Genomic DNA, 18,470 nt, shown 5'->3' with positions numbered 1-18,470 from the left:
ACTGAGAGCCGCCCAGGAGCTCTGAGCAGGGAGCCGGCAGGAGTGCCACGTCCAGGCGGCCTCGGCCCCTCCCTGCCTCAGTTTCCCATGGCATCAAAGGGGGCAAGGGGCCCCTCCGGGCCTCTGGCGACGGGGGTGCTGTGCCCGGGCGGGGGTCCCGGGGCGACCGAGGGGGCTCAGGAAGTTCGCGGCCGCAGGAATTCGGCGCCTCCAGGCCTTATAAGGACATTTGCGCTCCGGGCCAATCAGCGGCGGGGGCGTGGCGCGCGGAGCCCAGCGCGTCCCAACCCCGCGCCCGCCCGGCGGTCCCGTCCCGTCCCGTCCGGCCCCGTCCCGCCGCCCGCCCGCCAGCCATGAGCTCCACGCAGTTCAACAAGGGCCCCTCGTACGGGCTGTCGGCCGAGGTCAAGAACCGGGTGAGTGAGGGGCGCCCCCTTGTCCCCCCGACAGCGCAGCCGTCGCACGCTCCGACCCATGCAGGATCCCCCAGGCCCCCCGGCACCTCCCGGGCAGGGAGCTTGGTGACCTGGGGCGGAGGGGCCCTTGTTCTCCCTGACGCCTGGTGGGAGGACGTCTGCGGGCACCCCCTGAGGCTCCCGCGAATCTGGGGGAGCACCCAGCTCTGAGATCTGGGGGACGAGTGACCCATTCACCCCCCCGCAACATCTAGGGGTAGTTGGGTCTGACTTCCTCCCCTCGCCGTGGCCCCAGGACCCCCACGTGTGAAGCCCCTGGCGCCCTCTCAACCTTCGAGAAGGTCCGTTCAAGGTCCGACAACGCTCTGGGAGTCTGGGGGGGACCCCAGCAACCCCGTCATCTACTGGCCACACTTCTGCTTTTGGGGCCTCATAGCTTTGGGAGGGGAAGGGGCATGACCGAGTGGTTTTTGAGAAGTGTTACCCCCCCCACACACAGGAATTTCCTGGCCCCTGGGACACCTTGGGGGTGTCTTGGGGGGAGGGGCAGTAGCTGCTTTGCACGTTCTTTGTCCCCATCTGACAAATTTAAACGGATAACAAAGGTTCTCTGAAGCTGGCCTTAAGATATGTGGGGTTTTGCAGCCTCGAAACAAGAGCTGGGGCCTGGCAGATCGCGGTGGCTCATGCCTATAATCCCAGCACTTTGGGAGGCGGAGCTGGGTGGATGGCTTGAGCCCAGGGAGTTCGAGACCAGTCTGGGCAGCATGGCGAAACCCCGTCTCTATAATTAAAAACAAGCCAGGGCTAGGGGAGGCTCTTTTTAAGAAAGCACTTGTGGTTCTGGCTCAGAGAGAGCCAGACACTTCTGCAAGGTCACACAGCAGGGTCCTGCACAGGATTCCTAGGGAAAGTGCCAGACCCACGGAGAGGACCAGGACCTGACCCTCCAGGACCTTCCAGCTGGAGGGGGGTGTCGTCCCCGCCCACCCCCTCCCCTGACGCCCACTGGGCACCTGGGAAGGTGTCCTTACAGCTGACTTCTGCAGGGGAACCTGCCTCTGCACGCTCTGAGGGCACCGGCCCTTCCAGCCCCAACAGCCACCTGCCCCTGCCGGCACTCCAGCCGGCAGACTGGAGGAAGAATTCCTGCTTCCCCTCTGTGAGCCCCTCCAAGCCTTCAGACCAGCTCTTGGCCAAAAAGGGAGGCTGAGGCTTGGGGTGGTGAAGGCCTGAGCCAGGGTCCCCAGCCCCGGGGCTCACGACTCCTTCAAGGGGCCATCTGCACCCTGCATTCATAGAGCCCCCCGTGCAGTGGGGTGGGCACCCTGCCGCACCCTGCACACAGCCGGCTAAGGGTACCGGTGTCCACAGGGACCCAGAGACGTCGTTCCAGCTGCCCAGGGCCACACAGCCCACAAGTGACAGGGCCAAGACCGGAACCCAGTACCTGCTGGGCCTGCGGAAGTGGGAGAGGGCACAGGAGGGTGGGGCGGCTTCCGGAGACGGGGTGGGGTGGGGGCAGGTTGATACCTGCCCTGGCAGGGGTGAGGACAGAGGCTGGAAGAGCCGCTTAGCAGGCTCCCCGCGCAACCCTCAGTCTGTCCGTTTGGAGGGTGGGCGAGGCGTCGGCCAGCTTGCCAGGGTCACGGAAGGGTCGCTTCCCAATTAGGAACCAGCTTCCCCCTGGCTTCCGCTCACACCCGCTTTACCGGCTGCTTGAAACAGCCAGAGACCGCTCTCTCTGTCTCTCTCTCTCTCTCCCCCGCTCCCCCGTGGCTCAGTTTACCCCCGGCTGGACGGCACGGAGGTAGCTGGGATCCACCGTGTCTGCGGCCTTGCATCCCGGCTTGGGGGTCCGGACCCGCTGGGAACAGCTGGTTCAGATTTAGCCGGGGAGGAAGCGCGCATTCCTGGCAGTTTGTGGTGAACAGGAATGTGCTGGAAGGCCGGCGGCCGGGCAGCGGGGGGCGGGGGTGGCGGAGGACGGCAGCCGCTGGGGGTGGGGCCAGGGGACCTGGGCCCCTGAGCCGGCAGAGACGCGGCGCAGCTGGGCAAGGCAGGGCTGTGTACCCAGCAGCCAGCGTTCTTGTTCCTCGGGATCAAAGTTGCCGGCTAGGCGGGGCTGCCCCCGGGCGTGGGAAGCCAAGCCGGGTGGGCTGTGAGCTCGTTTTGGGGGACTCCCCGCCTTTGCCTCCTCTGGGCTTCGAGCTGTTACCAGGCAGGTCCCAGGTCAGGGGACTCTAGCCCAAATAATTCAAAGCAGGTCCCAGGTCAGGGGACCCTAACCCAAATAATTCCAGGCAGGTCCGGCTCAGGGGACCCTAACCCAAATAATTCCAGGAAGAGATGAGGAAGCGGAGGCTGAGGGCTGCTGTCCGCAGGAACCTGGGGAGATAAGGTGTCCGAGGCTGAGGGGGAGCTGTCTGCGGGAACCTGGTGCAGAGCAGGGAGAGGGATTTTATTTTTTTCTTTTCTTTTCTTTTTTTCTTTTTGACAGAGGCTCACTCTGTTCCAGGCTGGAGTGAAGTGGCCCAATCTTGGCTCACTGCCTCCTCCGCCTCCTGGGTTCAAGCGATTCTCCTGCCTCAGCCTCCTGAGTAGCTGGGACTACAGGTGCCCGCCACCACGCCCAGCTCATTTTTGTATTTTAGTAGAGACGGGATTTCACCATGTGGGCTAGGTTTCTCGAACTCCTGACCTCAGATGATCCGCCTGCCTTGGCCTACCAAAATGCTGGGATTACAGGTGTGAGCCACCGCACCCGGCCCCAACCCTACTTTATTTTCCCTCCAGCGTTTATCTCCAGCTCCCGATACAAGACCTGCCCCCGTGGTTATGGCCCCCTATACGCTTTGCCGTCTGCCTCAGTGCTGTCTCCGTGGTCACTAGTGGCTGGATAGAGACACTCAAGGTCCCCACCGGTGCACACCCACTGCCCAGGAGCACACAGCCCATTCCCCACGGCGGTGTTTCAGAGCACCAAAGGCCAAGAAAGCTGGAATGGCCGGGTGCAGAAAGGTGGCAGGGAATCGGTGGCAAGGAGCCAGGTGCGTGACTAGAGGCAGTCAGCCTCCCAGGCAGCTCATTTAGGAGTTGCCAAGAAGCAGGATTGGGGCCGTGCGCAGCGGCTCACGCCTGTAATCCCAGCACTTTGGGAGGCCGAGACGGGCAGATCCCGAGGTCAAGAGATCGAGACCATCCTGGCTAACACGGTGAAACCCCATCTCTATTAAAAATACAAAAAATTGGCCGGGCGTGGTGGCTCACGCTTGTAATCCCAGCACTTTGGGAGGCCGAGGCGGACGGATCACGAGGTCAGGAGATCGAGACCATGGTGAAACCCCGTCTCTACTAAAAGTACACACAAAAAAATTAGCCGGGCGTGGTGGCGGGCACCTGTAGTCCCAGCTACTTGGAGAGGCTGAGGCAGGAGAATGGCGTGAACCCGGGAGGCGGAGCTTGCAGTGAGCCGAGATTGCGCCACTGCACTCCAGCCTGGGCGTTAGAGAGAGATTCCTTCTCAAAAACAAACAAACAAAAAAAATTAGCCGGGCGTGGTGGCGGGCGCCTGTAGTCCCAGCTGCTCGGAGAGGCTGAGGCAGGAGAATGGCGTGAACCCGGGAGGTGGAGCTTACAGTGAGCCGAGATGGCGCCACTGCACTCCAGCCTGGGTGACAGAGCAAGACTCCGTCTCAGAAAAAAGAAAAAAGAGCTGGTGGTTGCACAACATAGCAGACGTACGAAATGCTGGTAAATGGTGCACTTTCAGGTGGTTGAAGTGGGAAACGTCAGGTGTGATGTAGCGGGGAGGTGAGAAGGCGGGGCGCGGGGGCAGATCCGGCCAGGTTTGTCCTGCACCCAGAGTGGATTAGAGCTGATGTTTATCAGTGAGTTCTGAGCCGGTTGTCGGCCTGCTTGGAGGGCGGTTTATCTGTACCCGCCTGCAGTGGCTGGGGCGCCCCCTAATGATGGGAAAAGGGAGCATCTGCGTGGGTGTGGTGAGGGGGGACCTCCAGGCCCCTCTGTCCGCTGTTGCCCTGGAGTCCCCGGCCCCACCTTCTCCACAGCTTCTGGGGGGCTCCTGCTGGGGGTGCCCCCACCCCAGCTCAGTCTCGTGCCCTTTGCTCCACCAGCTCCTGTCCAAATATGACCCCCAGAAGGAGGCAGAGCTCCGCAGCTGGATCGAGGGACTCACCGGCCTCTCCATTGGCCCCGACTTCCAGAAGGGCCTGAAGGACGGAACTATCTTATGCACGTGAGTACACGCAGGGACACGGGCTGTCTCACACTGAACAAATCTTGGTTTTTCTCACTTTTTTTTTTAATTAAGAAATTTTGGGGGGGCCGGGCGTGGCGCCTCACGCCTGTAATCCCAGCACTTTGGGAGGCCGAGGCGGGTGGATCTCAAGGTCAGGAGTTCGAGACCAGCCTGGCCAACATGGTGAAACCCCATCTGTACTAATAATACAAAAAAATTAGCCAGGCGTGGTGGCAGGCACCTGTAATCCCAGCTACTTGGAGGCTGAGGCAGGAGAATCGCTTGAACCTGGGAGGTGGAGGTTGCAGTGAGCTGAGATCACACCATTGCACTCCAGCCTGGGTGACAGAGCGAGACTCCATCTCAAAAAAAAAAAAAATAGTTAGCTGGGCGTGGTGGAGGTGCAACTTCCACCTCCCGGGTTCAAGTGATTCTCCTGCCTCAGCCTCCTAAGTAGCTGGGATTACAGGTGACTGCCACCATGCCCGGCTAATTTTTTTTGTATATTTAGTAGAGATGGAGTTTCGCCATGTTGGCCAGGCTGGTCTTGAGCTCTTGACCTCACGTGATCTGCCTGCCTTGGCCTTCCAAAGTGCTGGGATTACAGGCCTGAGCCACCAAACCCAGCCAAAGATTACTTTATAACAGTGGAAACTTGAGGCCCCGGGATGGTGGCTCGTGCTTGTAATCCCAGCACTTTGGAAGGTCGAGGTGGATGGATCACGAGGTCAGGAGATGGAAACCCACATGGACAACATGGTGAAGCCCCATCTCTACTAAAAATGCCAAAATTAGCCGGGTGTGGTGGCGGGTGCCTGTAATCCCAGCTACTTGGGAGGCTGAGGCAGGAGAATCACTTGAACCCGGGAGGTGGAGGTGGCAGTGAGTCTAGATAGCGCCATTGCACTCTAGTCTGGGTGACAGAGCTAGACTCCGTCTCAGAAAAAAAAGAGTGGAAACTGAGGCCCAGGGAGAGGCCGTGAGTTTGCCCAGGAAGGCATGAGCTTGGCTGAGATCAGCATCAGGTCTTCACTGTTCCTCGTTGCTCACGGAGGTTTCTGTTTCCCCCACCCCATGTTGTGCCCTCCAGACTCATGAACAAGCTACAGCCGGGCTCCGTCCCCAAGATCAACCGCTCCATGCAGAACTGGCACCAGGTGAGGGGCTGGTGGGGCGGAGTAGGGATGGTGCTGGGGTCCCATCTAACAGGTGGGGAGACTGAGGCCCACTCACTGTCCCTCTCCTGCCTCTTCCCAGCTTGAAAACCTGTCCAACTTCATCAAGGCCATGGCGAGCTACGGCATGAACGCTGTGGACCTGTTTGAGGCCAACGACCTGTTTGAGAGTGGGAACATGACGCAGGTGCAGGTGTCTCTTCTCGCCCTGGCGGGGAAGGTGAGGCCCAGAGAGGGGCAGCCACGTGCCCAGAGTCACACAGCGAGGTGGATGTAGCTGTTGCATTCACTCGTTTGCAAATTTTTGTTTGTTTGTTTTTGAGTCGGAGTCTCGCTCTATCTCTCAGGCTGGAGTGCAATGGCGGGATCTCAGCTCACTGCAACCTCCAACTCCCAGGTTCAAGCGATTCTCCTGCCTCAGTCTCCCGAGTAGCTGGGATTACAGGCACCTGCCACCACGCCTGGCTAATTTTTGTATTTTTAGTAGAGACTGGGTTTCACCATGCTGGCCAGGCTGGTCTTGAACTCTTGACTTCAGGTGATCGTCCCGCCTCAGCCTCCCAAAGTGCTGGGATTACAGGTGTGAGCCCCTGCACCCGGCCTCGTTTGCAAATATTTCTGAGCATCCGCGAGGTGCCAGGTACTTCGGATTCCTCGGTGAACAGGAAAGACATGGTCTACCCCTTTATGGGGTTCAGTCTGATGGCGGAGGCATGCGAAAGTGAACACAGCATTTTATTATGCATTATATGTAAGCTCTGGCCAGGGGCGGTGGCTCACACCTGTAATCCGAGCACTTTGGGAGGCCGAGGTGGGAGGATCACTTGACGCCAGGAGTTGGAGACCAGCCTGGCCAACATGGTGAAACCCCGTCTCTACTAAGAATACAAAAATTAGCTGGGCGTGGTGGTGCATGCCTGTAATCCCAGCTACTCGGGAGGCTGAGGCAGGAGTTAGAGGTTGCAGTGAGCTGTGACCGCACCACTGCCCTCCAGCCTGGGCAACAGAGCAAGACTCTCTCAAAAAATAATAACAGAAGTGGTAAGTAAGCTCTGAACTGGGAGAAATGCCTTGAAGGAGAAGAATTAGATGAATGTTGAGCATCTAGTGACCCTCAAATCCAGACGGGGAGCGTGGGCGGGACACGGTGTCCGGTGCGGACCGGGAGCGTGGGCGGGACACGGTGTCCGGGGCGGACGGGGAGCGTGGGCGGGACACGGTGTCTCGTGCAGCCCGGGAGTGTGGGTTTGTGACACGGTGTCTCAACGTGGAAGGAACATTGGAACTGGCTTGGGCTGTTAGAGGAAGGGGGAGCTGGTTTTCTCCTAGGGTAACTGCTCCAAATGGTGTTTTCAGAAGCCCCCTGTGGCTCCCTGTAACCTCTTGTGGGGAATGGCGGTCAGGGAGGAGCTGGGCGCAGACATCCCAGTGAGAGGCAGAGCCAGTGGCCTGGCCGGGGTGCCCGGGGATTGGGTAGGAGGAGGTGGTGGAAGGTGAGAGAGAGGAGGCGAAAACCACGGCCCCAGCCCCAGAATTCTTGGCCTGAGCCCGGGAAACCTGAGCTGTCTCCTGAGCAAGGTACGCAGGGATGAAGCAGCCCCGTGGGCCGGGGGCTGTGGCTCACGCCTGTAGTCCCAGCACTTTCAGAGGTCGAGGCGGGTGGATGACTTGAGGCCAGGAGTTCGAGACCGGCCTGGCAACACGGTGAAACCCCGTCTACTAAAAATACAAAAATTAGCTTGGCGTGGTGGCACATGCCTCTGATCCCAGCTACTTGGGAGGCTGAGGCAGGAGAATTGCTTGTACCCGGGAGGCGGAGGTTGCAGTGAGCGGAGATCATGCCACTGCACTCCAGCCTGGGCTACAGAGCCAGACTCCATCTCAAAAAAAAATAAAAATAAAAAACTGAAACAGCCGTATGATGGGTGTGTGGAGTGTGTGGAGTTCTGGACACCCGAGAGATGTACCCGTGGGGGCTCTGCGCGGCAGGCAGAGGGGACAGGCTGTGGCCTGGTCTCTGTGCTGCCCCCAGGGCCTGGATCTAGGGTCCCTGGCTGCCCTCTCCTGGTACTCCCGGCCCCTTTCCCTCACCCAGGCCAAGACTAAGGGGCTGCAGAGCGGGGTGGACATCGGCGTCAAGTACTCGGAGAAGCAGGAGCGGAATTTCGACGACGCCACCATGAAGGCCGGCCAGTGCGTCATCGGGCTGCAGGTGGGCGACAGCTCCCCCAGCCCCAGGGACCATGGCGTTGGGGGACCACGGCTTTGGGGGACCACGGCGTTGGGGGAAAGCCGCATGGAGCCCTGTGGTCCCTCAAGTTCAGGGAGGGACGGGAAGCTTGTTGGGTGCAGTCTGACCTCTCCCGCGAACCTCCCTGCAGATGGGCACCAACAAATGCGCCAGCCAGTCGGGCATGACCGCGTACGGCACGAGAAGGCATCTCTATGACCCCAAGAACCATATCCTGCCGCCCATGGACCACTCGACCATCAGCCTCCAGATGGGCACGAACAAGTGTGCCAGCCAGGTGGGGCTTGCCGGGTGCCCCCGACTCCTCTCCCTGCCCCTCCACACCCTGTGGTCTCAGCCCCTCCCTGGGGCCACCTCCGGCTTCCCTCCCTGCTCTCCATCTCCACCTTGCATTTCAGCCTCTGTCATTTCCACCTGCCTGTGGGTTTCTAGGGAAGTTACTATCTCACCCTGTCTCATTTTCCCTTAAGGATGCCCAAAGGTCCACCCAATTCTTTTTTTTTAATCCTTATTTATTTTATTTATGTATTTATTACGAGACAGGATCTTACCCTGTTGTCCAGGCTGGAGCGCAGTGGTGCAGTCTTGGCTCACTGCAACATCTGCCTCTGGGCTCAGGTGATCCTCCCACCTCAGCCTCCTGAGTAGCTGGGATTACAGGCGTGCACCACCACGCCCAGCTAATTTTTTTTTTTTTTTTTTTTTGAGACAGAGTCTCCCTCTGTTGCCCAAGCTGGAGTGCAGTGGCACGATCTCGGCTCACTGCAACCTCTGCCTCCCGGGTTCAAGACATTCTCCTTCCTACCTCAGCCTCCCGAGTAGCTGGGACTACAGGCGCATGCTGTCACACCCGGCCAATTTTTGTATTTTTAGTAGAGATGGGGTTTCACCATGTTGCCCAGGCTGGTCTCGAACTCCTGAGCTCAGGCAATCCACCCGACTTGACCTCCCAAAGTACTAGGATTACAGGTGTGAGCCACCGTGCCCGGCCACACCCAACTAATTTTTGTATTTTTAGTAGAGATGGGGTTTCACTGTTTTGGTCAGGCTGGTCTTGAACTCCTGACCTCACTCCCATAGTGGACTATAGGACCCCCCCCACCACCCCGGCTAATTTTTTTTTTTTTTTTTTTTAGACGTATCTGTGGCCAGGTTGGTGGACCTCAGGTGATCCTCCCACCTCAGCCTCCCGAGTAGCTGGGACTATAGGCGCCCGCCACCACGCCCGGCTAATTTTTGTATTTTTAGTAGAGAGACGTTTCACCATGTTGGCCAAGCTGGTCTTGAACTCCTGACCTCAGGTGATCCTCCCACCTCAACCTCCCGAGGAGCTGGGATTACAGGCATGTGCCACCACGCCCAGCTAATTTTTGTGTTTTTGGTGGAGACAGGGTTTCACCGTGTTGGCCAGGCTGGACTCGAACTCCTGACCTCAGGTGATCCTCCCACCTTGGCCTCCCAAAGTGCTGGGATTAGAGGCGTGAGCCACTGCACCCAGTGAAGGTCCCCTCTTCTCTCCACCGTGACCTGCTCCACCCCTCCTTCCTCTCCAGGTGGGCATGACGGCTCCCGGGACTCGGCGGCACATCTATGACACCAAGCTGGGAACCGACAAGTGTGACAACTCCTCCATGTCCCTGCAGATGGGCTACACGCAGGGCGCCAACCAGAGCGGCCAGGTCTTCGGCCTGGGCCGGCAGATATATGACCCCAAGTACTGCCCGCAAGGCACAGTGGCCGACGGGGCTCCCTCGGGCACCGGCGACTGCCCAGACCCGGGGGAGGTCCCTGAATATCCCCCTTACTACCAGGAGGGGGCCGGCTACTGAGGCTCCCCGCAGGCTCTCTCCCCACATCGTCTCCCCATCTGGGTTTTTGGGTTTTTCTGTGTTTTCATCTTTTTTTTTTTTTTTTTCTTAACTGGTTCAGTGCTGCCAGTCAACCAAGGGTCTGTGAGTGTCAGCGTGGGATCAGGCAGCAGAGCTTTTTTCCCTTTTGCCTTGATCCTTCGCAAGACTGAGCTGTGGGGGAAGGGGTCAAGGCCATATCCCAATATGTGTAGGTCGGGTCCCTGCTGGCACGTTCAGGCTGTGCTGGGGAGAAGAGACCTGGGCTTGGAAGGAACCGGTCCCCGAAGGTTTCTGCTTGCTGCGCCTCTTCCCCCTTTTGTCAGCTAAGCAGTTTGTGGTTTCTGTGCCCCCAAGTTTCAGGAAGTATTCACAAAAGAAAAATACATTTTTTTTTTTTTCCCGAGGAGTGGGGCAGGGACAGTGGAGAGGGTGCTGGGAAATGAGTCCCCTGGGAAAGGGGGCCCGGCCATGATGCTAAATATCTTCAGTCCCAAGAGACTGCACTTCCCTAGGACTTTCAGACCAACAGACCTCAGACCCTCAGACCTGCCCCGGGGCCAGGTGGGGAAAGTGAGGGCCGTAACAAGGAAGTGAAATTCTGAGTTGTTGGGGCCAAGCCTGACCCACTCTCCATGCTCCCCCCCAAACCCACTCTGGCCTCGGTTTTTTTTCAGTTGTGGTTGTTGCGCAGGCTGGAGTGCAGTGGCGCCATCTTGGCTCACTGCACCTCCACCTCCCGGGCTCAAGCGATTCTCCAGCCTCAGCCTCCTGAGTAGCTGGGACTGCAGGTGCTCCACCACGCCTGGCTAATTTTTGTATTTTTAGTAGAGACGGGGTTTCCCCATGTTGGCCAGGCTGGTCTCGAACTCCTGGCCTCAGGTGTGATCCGCCCGCCTCCGCCTCCCCAAGCGCTGAGATTATAGGTGTGAGCCACCGTGCCCAGCCTCTCAGTAGGTTTTAAGGAGCCCCCAGACCTCCTCCCTTCTGGGCCCGACCAGCTTATACTGCTCCATCTTCCCCGGCCACACGCGCCGCCAAGTACTGCACAGGGACCCCCACCCAGGGGCCCGGCTCCATGAGATAATGTGAAATATGACTGTGGACCAAACGCAATAAAACCTGTTTGTAAGACGAGAAGGTGGCCAAGAGAGTTGCCGTCGATGAGGGCGTGTTTTGCTTTGATGCTTTTGTGGGGAGAGAGGAGGTCTTGGGGGATGGGGGGGATCAAGGGGAAAGTCCACCTCACCATTGGGAGGAGGAGCAAAAGCTGAAGCCACAGGTGAGTCTGAGTGGAATGAATGATTTGAAGGGCCCGGACTTAGGGTAGAGGGAGAGGCTGGGCTTCCTGGCCAGTTGGAGAGGAGGCCGTTGCTTCAAAGGCCCCCCGTGCGCTCTGTCTGCACCCTACCCTACAGCGCAAGCCTCGTGGCCTCAGCCTGGATGGCTCCCTGCTGGCGAACTCCTATTTATCCTCAAAGCCCCAACGGCAATGCCACCTCCTGCCGCGGGAGCCCTCCCCACGCCTCTCACTCTCCCCAGCGCCTTCAAAGCTGTGGACCCACACCCTCGCATTTCCGCTTCACCTCCAGCCTGTGAAATAAACTCTTCTTCCAGAGTGGGAAACGAGTTTTCCTCAAAATCAGGGTAACCATTATAATCGGAGACTCTAGAATGTTGGGGGCCCCCTCCCCCTTCCGCCATCGCCTTGTCCAACTGCAGAAGCCGAGGAGCGTTCGTGGAATGAATGAATGAACGAATGACTAGTGGAACCCCCACTTTACAGACGGACGAGTGGAGTCCCAGAGTCTGGACTAGACTAGAGGGAGCCTGGCCAGCCCCGGGGACAGCGGGGACAGGGAACTCCTGCAATCCGGAGCTGCGGTATTGCAGCCGGCTATGCAACGTAGAGAGGCAGCCTGGCTCCCCAAAGGCAGCGCAGCCTCATTCCCGGAGGCTGGCCCGCCTGGGACCTGACGGGCACCCCGCTACCCTACGATGATGCAGCAAGAGCCGCGCGGTCCCTTTAAGAAACCCGGCTGGGCGAGGCCCTTCTGTGATCCCGCCTCCTCCCTCGGCTCGCGCAGCTCCGACGGAGCAGGCCCGTGAGTGACGGGCAGATCGCCCAATAGCAGCGTGGAGAGTCAGGGGCGTGGCCCGGCGCTGCTACCTGCGCGGGGAAGCTCAGCGCACTTGACTAAGGGGCGTCGCGCTCCCCGCCTGCTGCTGGGCGGAGGGAAGGCGGCAAGAGCTGGGAAGCCCCTGGAACGGTGAGAAGGACTCGGAGAGGGAGGAAGGCCCGAGACTCAAGAATGCGGGGTTGGGGCCGGGAGGGATGCAAGTTCCCTGGGAATTAGGGGGTCCAGCCTCTGACCCTTCCCTTCCTTCCGGTGAGTGTTGACGGCGTCTGAATTGACCACTGATTCTCAACGGGGGCATCCGACATCTGGGACCCTTAAGAGGGCCTTTGCCGATCACACACCTGCAGCCCCCTGCCCGTTAGAACTCCTGCACTCCCCCTTGCCCTGTTTTACAAATGGAGAAACTGAGGCCGCTCCCCCAGATCCTAAGTCCCAATTGATGTAAAGGAAAGAACCCTGGCATAAGGGTCTGGGTCCGAGGTCCCAGTTCCGGCCTGGTCACCTTTAGCAACTTCCTGCCCCTCTGTCAGCGTCAGATTCTCCATCTGTGTCAGAGGTGGACCGGCCCAAGGAAAAGAGATCAGGAATCGCTGGCTCCAGGAGTCTCTATCCCAGCCCCTTCGCCTGACTCCTTCTCTGGCTCCCGCGATCCCTCTGAGCGATCAATGCTACATAAGCTGTGGGCAGAGCTGGGGTCGTGCCTTCAGCTGTGCGACTGCCTGTCTCTCTGGGTGCCTGCGTTTGCTTTCTTGGGCCTCGGTGTCCACTTCTGTAGAGTGGGGTGGTAGTCCAGCACTTCCGCTGGGCGTGTGAAATGTCCAGCACTGCCAATATTCGTTGCTATTATCTTCGGAGAACAGTGAGGGGAAAGGAACCCTTGCCTGGGCTGGACCAGGCAGGAGGCTGCGGGTCAGGACCTGGAAGAGGCTTCCAGGTGAGGCTTGGGGTGGAGCCTGGTGACGAAAGTGTTAAGCCCAAACTCGGTCCCTGGAGGATTAGAGGATGGTCTTTAAGTCCCCAGCTGTCAGCCCTGCTCAGAGCGACAGTCCTGGCAGCCAATCAGATGCGAGGACGGCTGCGGGTTGAGCTCCCATTGGTTTGCTCCACCCCTGGGGTAGCGGAGCCCCTTTATCAAGTGACTACTGTTTGCCTCGTTCTAATCAGAGCTTCCAGGAACCCTGCGCTGTGGGATAGAGGAATGAGGGTCAGAAAGGGGCAGGGAGTTGCCCGCAGCCGCACCGCACCTCTTCAGCCCGACCGTTCTCCTGACCTCTCTGTCCCGTCCCCTGCCCAGTCTCACCATGGCCTTCTGGACACAGCTGATGCTGCTGCTCTGGAAGAATTTCATGTATCGCCGGAGACAGCCGGTAACGCCCCAGTGTGCGGCCAGGGCCGGGTGGGCAGGCAGCCCCCACTGTCCCCCACCATCTCCCACCTATTCTCCCCCAGGTCCAGCTCCTGGTCGAATTGCTGTGGCCTCTGTTCCTCTTCTTCATCCTGGTGGCTGTTCGCCACTCCCACCCGCCCCTGGAGCACCATGAATGTGAGCCCCCCAGGGACCAGGCACTTTGTGTGTGTAGGGGAAGGCAGATGGGTCACCCATGCGCAGGGATCCCCAGTGCATGTCAGGGAGCCTTCACCAGACCGCCAATACATGGCATGGGAGTGAGCTCTCCATCGCTGGAGGCATGCAAGCGGTGCCGGGCGACCCGATGGGGGTAGCGTCAGGCAGAGTCCACAGGGCCTCAGCACCAGGCATCTCCCCGCAGGCCACTTCCCCAACAAGCCACTGCCATCGGCGGGCACCGTGCCCTGGCTCCAGGGTCTCATCTGTAACGTGAACAACACCTGCTTTCCGCAGCTGACACCGGGCGAGGAGCCCGGGCGCCTGAGCAACTTCAACAACTCCCTGTGAGCCAGAGGCAGTGGGTGCGGCCGGCCTGCAAACTCGGGGCTGCAGTGCCCGCCGGAACCCCGCCTCCTGCCCTCTCTCTGTCTCCAGGGTCTCCCGGCTGCTAGCCGATGCCCGCACTGTGCTGGGAGGGGCCAGTGCCCACAGGATGCTGGCTGGCCTAGGGAAGCTGATCGCCACGCTGAGGGCTGCACGCAGCACGGGTGAGGAGGCCGGGGGGCCTCTGGCAGGGCTGAGCTCTGAGCCTCAACTTGCCGGGCCGTGAAATGGGCACGGGGTGGGGGTGGGTGCCTCAGGCTAACGTTCCCCCAGCCCCATGCTCCCGTGCGCTCCTCCCCCAGCCCAGCCTCAACCAACCAAGCAGTCTCCGCTGGAACCACCTATGCTGGATGTCGCGGAGCTGCTGACGTCACTGCTGCGCACGGTAGGGTGTAGGGGCGGGACCGCGCTGACTTCCTGGGACACTGCACTGGGGATGTCCTGGCACTGCCCCACCCCGGGCCAAGGACCTCCTGTTCCAGGCATCCAGGCTGTCCCTGGTCCCTGCGGTGATGCTGCTTGTCCTGTCTGGGCCCAGACAGAGTGTGTCTGACTCGGTGATGAAGACTCGTCTGTGAGATCTCGAATGAGTCCCTTTGCCTCTCAGAGCCTCAGTTTCCCTATTTGTAAAGTGGGGGCTATGATAGTGTGGTCTGCCTGGGAACTGGCCAGAGCGCTGGACCCCTAGTGAGAGCTCAAAGTCATTGTCACCCTTGTGGTCTTTCTCCCCAGGAATCCCTGGGGTTGGCACTGGGCCAAGCCCAGGAGCCCTTGCACAGCTTGTTGGAGGCAGCTGAGGACCTGGCCCAGGAGGTACCAGGCCCCACTCATCCTCAACCCCCATGGAGGCAACGTTGGCAGGCAGCCTGCGCCGGGAGGGTCTGGGGCAGCCCGGGCACTTCCCTTGGGTGGGTTTTCAGGAGAATTAGCAAGAGAGGGAGAGGCTGCCCCTGGCCCAGTGCCCTGCCCTGGTTAGGGCATGGAGGTGGGATCGTTGCCAGCTCCATCTGGTAACCTCTCTCTAGCTCCTGGCGCTGCACAGCCTGGTGGAGCTTCAGGCACTGCTGCAGAGACCCCGAGGGACCAGTGGCCCCCTGGAGTTGCTGTCAGAGGTTCTCTGCAGTGCCAGGGGACCTAGCAGCACAGTGGGCCCCTCCCTCAACTGGTACGAGGCTAGTGACCTGATGGAGCTGGTGGGGCGGGAGCCAGAAACGGCCCTGCCAGACAGCAGCCTGAGTGAGTGACTGACCTCGGTTTCCCCTCTTGGGAAGTGGAACTGTGGGCAGCGGCCAGGGCCTGATGGCACCCCCATCCCAGGCCCCGCCTGCTCGGAGCTGATTGGAGCCCTGGACAGCCACCCGCTGTCCCGCCTGCTCTGGAGACGCCTGAAGCCTCTGATCCTGGGGAAGCTGCTGTTTGCACCAGATACACCTTTTACCCGGAAGCTCATGGCCCAGGTGGGGGCAGCCTGGATGCTGGGGTGGGAGGGTGGCGGCCAGAGCCCATCCAGTACCCTCAGTCCAGGTGGGCCAGGGCCAGGCTGGAGGGTCACGGAAACTGGGCTTGAAGAAGTAGGAGTGGCCGGGCACGGTGGCTCACGCCTGTAATCCCAGCACTTTGGGAAGCCGAGGTGGGCGGATCACGAGGTCAGGAGATCGAGACCATCCTGGCTAACACGGTGAAACCCCGTCTCTACTGAAAATACAAAAAATTATCTGGGCGTGGTGGTGGGCGCCTGTAGTCCCAGCTACTCGGGAGCCTGAGGGGGGAGAATGGCCTGAACCCGGGAGGCGGAGCTTGCAGTGAGCCGAGATCACGCCATTGCACTCCAGCCTGGGTTACAGAGCAAGACTCCGTCTCAAAAAAAAAAAAAAAAAAAAAAGTAGGAGTTAGCGGATGGAGGGGGATCAGCATGTGTGGAGGATCAGAGGCACCCGCAGGAGGACGGCAGAGGGGGCAGGGGGTGGGCAGGGGTCCTCAGAGGAGGAGAGGGTCATCAGTGGAGGGGGTGCTGTCCACAGGTGAACCGGACCTTCGAGGAGCTCTCCCTGCTGAGGGATGTCCGGGAGGTGTGGGAGATGCTGGGACCCCGGATCTTCACCTTCATGAACGACAGTTCCAATGTGGCCGTGCTGCAGGTGTGTGGAGGGGGCTGGGAAGGTGGGATGTGGCTCCCCAGTGAGGAGGGTAGACAGGCCCGGTGGATGGGAAGGTGGGCTCCGTGCAGACCCCCACTTTTTTTTTTTTTTTTTGTTGAGATGGAGTCTTCCTCTGTCGCCCCAGCTGGAGTGCAGTGGCGTGATCTCGGCTAACTGCAACCTCCGCCTCCCAGGTTCAAGTGATTCTCCTGTCTCACCCTCCCGAGTAGCTGGGACTACAGGCGCCCACCACCACGCCTGGATGATTTTTTTGTTATTTTTAGTAGAGACAGGGGTTTAACCGTGTTAGCCAGGATGGTCTCCATCTCCTGACCTCGTGATCCACCCGCCTTGGCCTCCCAAAGTGCTGGGATTACAGGCGTGAGCTACCACGCCCCGCTTTTTTTTTTTTTTTTTAAAAGAGATGGAGTCTCACTCTGTTGCCCAGGCTAGACTGCAGTGGTGAGATCTTGGCTCACTGCAACCTCTGCCTCCCGGATTCAACCAATTCTCCTGCTTCAGCCTCGCAAGTAACTGGGATTACAGGCATGTGCCACCACTCCTGGCTAATTTTTGTATTTTTAGTAGAGACGGGCTTTCACCATGTTGGCCAGGCTGGTCTCGAACTCCTGACCTCAGGTGATCCGCCCGCCTCGGCCTCCCAAAGTGCTGGGATTACAGGCGTGAACCACTGCGGCCCACCCAGACTCTCACTTTCACCTGCGCCCCCCAGCGGCTCCTGCAAATGCAGGACGAAGGAAGAAGGCAGCCCAGACCTGGAGGCCGGGACCACACGGAGGCCCTGCGATCCTTTCTGGACCCTGGGAGCGGTGGCTACAGCTGGCAGGACGCACATGCTGATGTGGGGCGCCTGGTGGGCACGCTGGGCCGAGTGACGGAGGTGAGGGCCCGTCCACCTGCGGGGTCTGTTTCAGTGGGGAGGCAGGGCCCATCCTAGTGTTCCCACCCTGGTGTTCCCAGGGGGAGGCGGGCCCGGCCCTAGTAAGAGCCTGGGATTTGTAGAGACGTCAGGAGGGAGCCGGCCCCACACTGGGCCTACGAGGGGCAAACATGGCCCAGCCCCGAGGTCCAGGGGGAGGAGCCGAGTGGTCTAGGAGGCAGGCGGACTCCAGAGCCTAGGACTCACTCCCCCATCCCACAGTGCCTGTCGTTGGACAAGCTGGAGGCGGCACCCTCAGAGGCAGCCCTGGTGTCGCGGGCCCTGCAACTGCTCGCGGAACATCGATTCTGGGCCGGCGTCGTCTTCTTGGGACCTGAGGACTCTTCGGACCCCACAGAGCACCCAACCGCAGACCTGGGCCCCGGCCACGTGCGCATCAAAATCCGCATGGACATTGATGCGGTCACGAGGACCAATAAGATCAGGGACAGGTCAGGCGAAGGAGGGAGTGGGGGGAAGGAGGGACTGGGCGGAGCCAAGAGCGTGGTGGGTGGGGCCAGGCGGCATTCAGCCTATTGGAGACCATGATCGACAGGATCTGGGCTGTATCAACAGTGGCATGGTAGCCAGAGCCCTAGGCTCCTTAGACCAATAGGGGCCCGCGATAGGCGGGGCCTAGGTGCATGAGGGGCGTGGCCATGGGCCTGAGATAAGATGAGAGCAGGTATAGGTTGAGGGCAATGGTGGGCGGAGCCAGGTGTGTTATTAGGCTCCTGGAATAAGGGTGGAGCTAAAATTGCACCGGGTGCTGAGCACAGTAGATTCTGCCTGTTATCTCAGAACTTTGGGAGGCCAAAGTGGGAGAATCTGTTGAGGACAGGTATTCGAGACTAGCCGGGGCAACATAGTGAGACCGCCTCCCCGCCTGACCCCCACCCACCAACCTCACGAAAATGTCTTTAAAAATTAGCCAGGTGAGGCCGGGCACAGCGGCTCACGCCTGTAATCCCAGCAATTTGGGAGGCCGAGGCGGGCGGATCACGAGGTCAGGAGATCAAGACCATCCTGACTAACACGGTGAAACCCTGTCTCTACTAAAAAAAAAAAAAAAAAGTACAGGCCGGGCTTGGTGGCTCACGCTTGTAATCCCAGCACTTTGGGAGGCCGAGGCGGGCGGATCACGAGGTCAGGAGATCGAGACCACGGTGAAACCCCGTCTCTACTAAAAATACAAAAAAATTAGCCGGGCGTGGTGGCGGGCGCCTGTAGTCCCAGCTACTCCGAGGCTGAGGCAGGAGAATGGCGTGAGCCCGGGAGGCGGAGCTTGCAGTGAGCCGAGATTGCGCCACTGCACTCCAGCCTGGGTGACAGAGCGAGACTCCGTCTCAA

General features: G+C 59.8%; 2 protein-coding genes across 2 annotated transcripts in view; both read left to right on the top strand.

Annotated features, from left to right (window-relative positions):
* The first annotated feature begins 299 nt into the window (after positions 1 to 299).
* Positions 300 to 11,094, top strand: CNN2 (calponin 2). The gene is made up of 7 exons (XM_032178904.2): positions 300 to 416; positions 4,553 to 4,674; positions 5,768 to 5,834; positions 5,935 to 6,072; positions 7,948 to 8,064; positions 8,234 to 8,380; positions 9,657 to 11,094. The coding sequence occupies exons 1-7, from the start codon at positions 354 to 356 to the stop codon at positions 9,930 to 9,932; spliced, it is 930 nt and encodes a 309-aa protein (XP_032034795.1). The 5' UTR covers positions 300 to 353; the 3' UTR covers positions 9,933 to 11,094.
* A 1,920-nt stretch (positions 11,095 to 13,014) lies between these two features.
* The window catches only part of ABCA7 (ATP binding cassette subfamily A member 7), a 22,474-nt gene continuing 17,018 nt past the window's right edge, over positions 13,015 to 18,470 (top strand). Inside the window, exons 1-11 of the mRNA XM_058428136.1 lie at positions 13,015 to 13,458; positions 13,541 to 13,634; positions 13,861 to 14,002; positions 14,094 to 14,206; positions 14,345 to 14,427; positions 14,775 to 14,855; positions 15,068 to 15,278; positions 15,360 to 15,499; positions 16,064 to 16,180; positions 16,914 to 17,081; positions 17,343 to 17,572. Coding sequence (XP_058284119.1) covers positions 13,393 to 13,458; positions 13,541 to 13,634; positions 13,861 to 14,002; positions 14,094 to 14,206; positions 14,345 to 14,427; positions 14,775 to 14,855; positions 15,068 to 15,278; positions 15,360 to 15,499; positions 16,064 to 16,180; positions 16,914 to 17,081; positions 17,343 to 17,572 — 1,445 coding nt within the window. The 5' untranslated portion in view covers positions 13,015 to 13,392. The remainder of the gene's footprint in view (positions 13,459 to 13,540; positions 13,635 to 13,860; positions 14,003 to 14,093; positions 14,207 to 14,344; positions 14,428 to 14,774; positions 14,856 to 15,067; positions 15,279 to 15,359; positions 15,500 to 16,063; positions 16,181 to 16,913; positions 17,082 to 17,342; positions 17,573 to 18,470) is intronic.

This window comes from Hylobates moloch, unplaced genomic scaffold (assembly GCF_009828535.3).
Source record: "Hylobates moloch isolate HMO894 unplaced genomic scaffold, HMol_V3 SCAFFOLD_15, whole genome shotgun sequence".
NCBI classification, from domain to species: domain Eukaryota; kingdom Metazoa; phylum Chordata; class Mammalia; order Primates; family Hylobatidae; genus Hylobates; species Hylobates moloch.
This window is presented reverse-complemented; position numbering and strand designations above follow the sequence as displayed.

What these genes read in the sequence shown, in the direction of transcription:
- CNN2 (XM_032178904.2), top strand. Translation starts at nt 354, where the DNA reads ATGAGCTCCACGCAGTTCAACAAGGGCCCCTCGTACGGGCTGTCGGCC. An exon ending in CGGCCGAGGTCAAGAACCGG is followed by an intron (nt 417 to 4,552) that starts GTGAGTGAGGGG and finishes TTGCTCCACCAG; the next exon opens with CTCCTGTCCAAATATGACCC. An exon ending in GACGGAACTATCTTATGCAC is followed by an intron (nt 4,675 to 5,767) that starts GTGAGTACACGC and finishes TGTGCCCTCCAG; the next exon opens with ACTCATGAACAAGCTACAGC.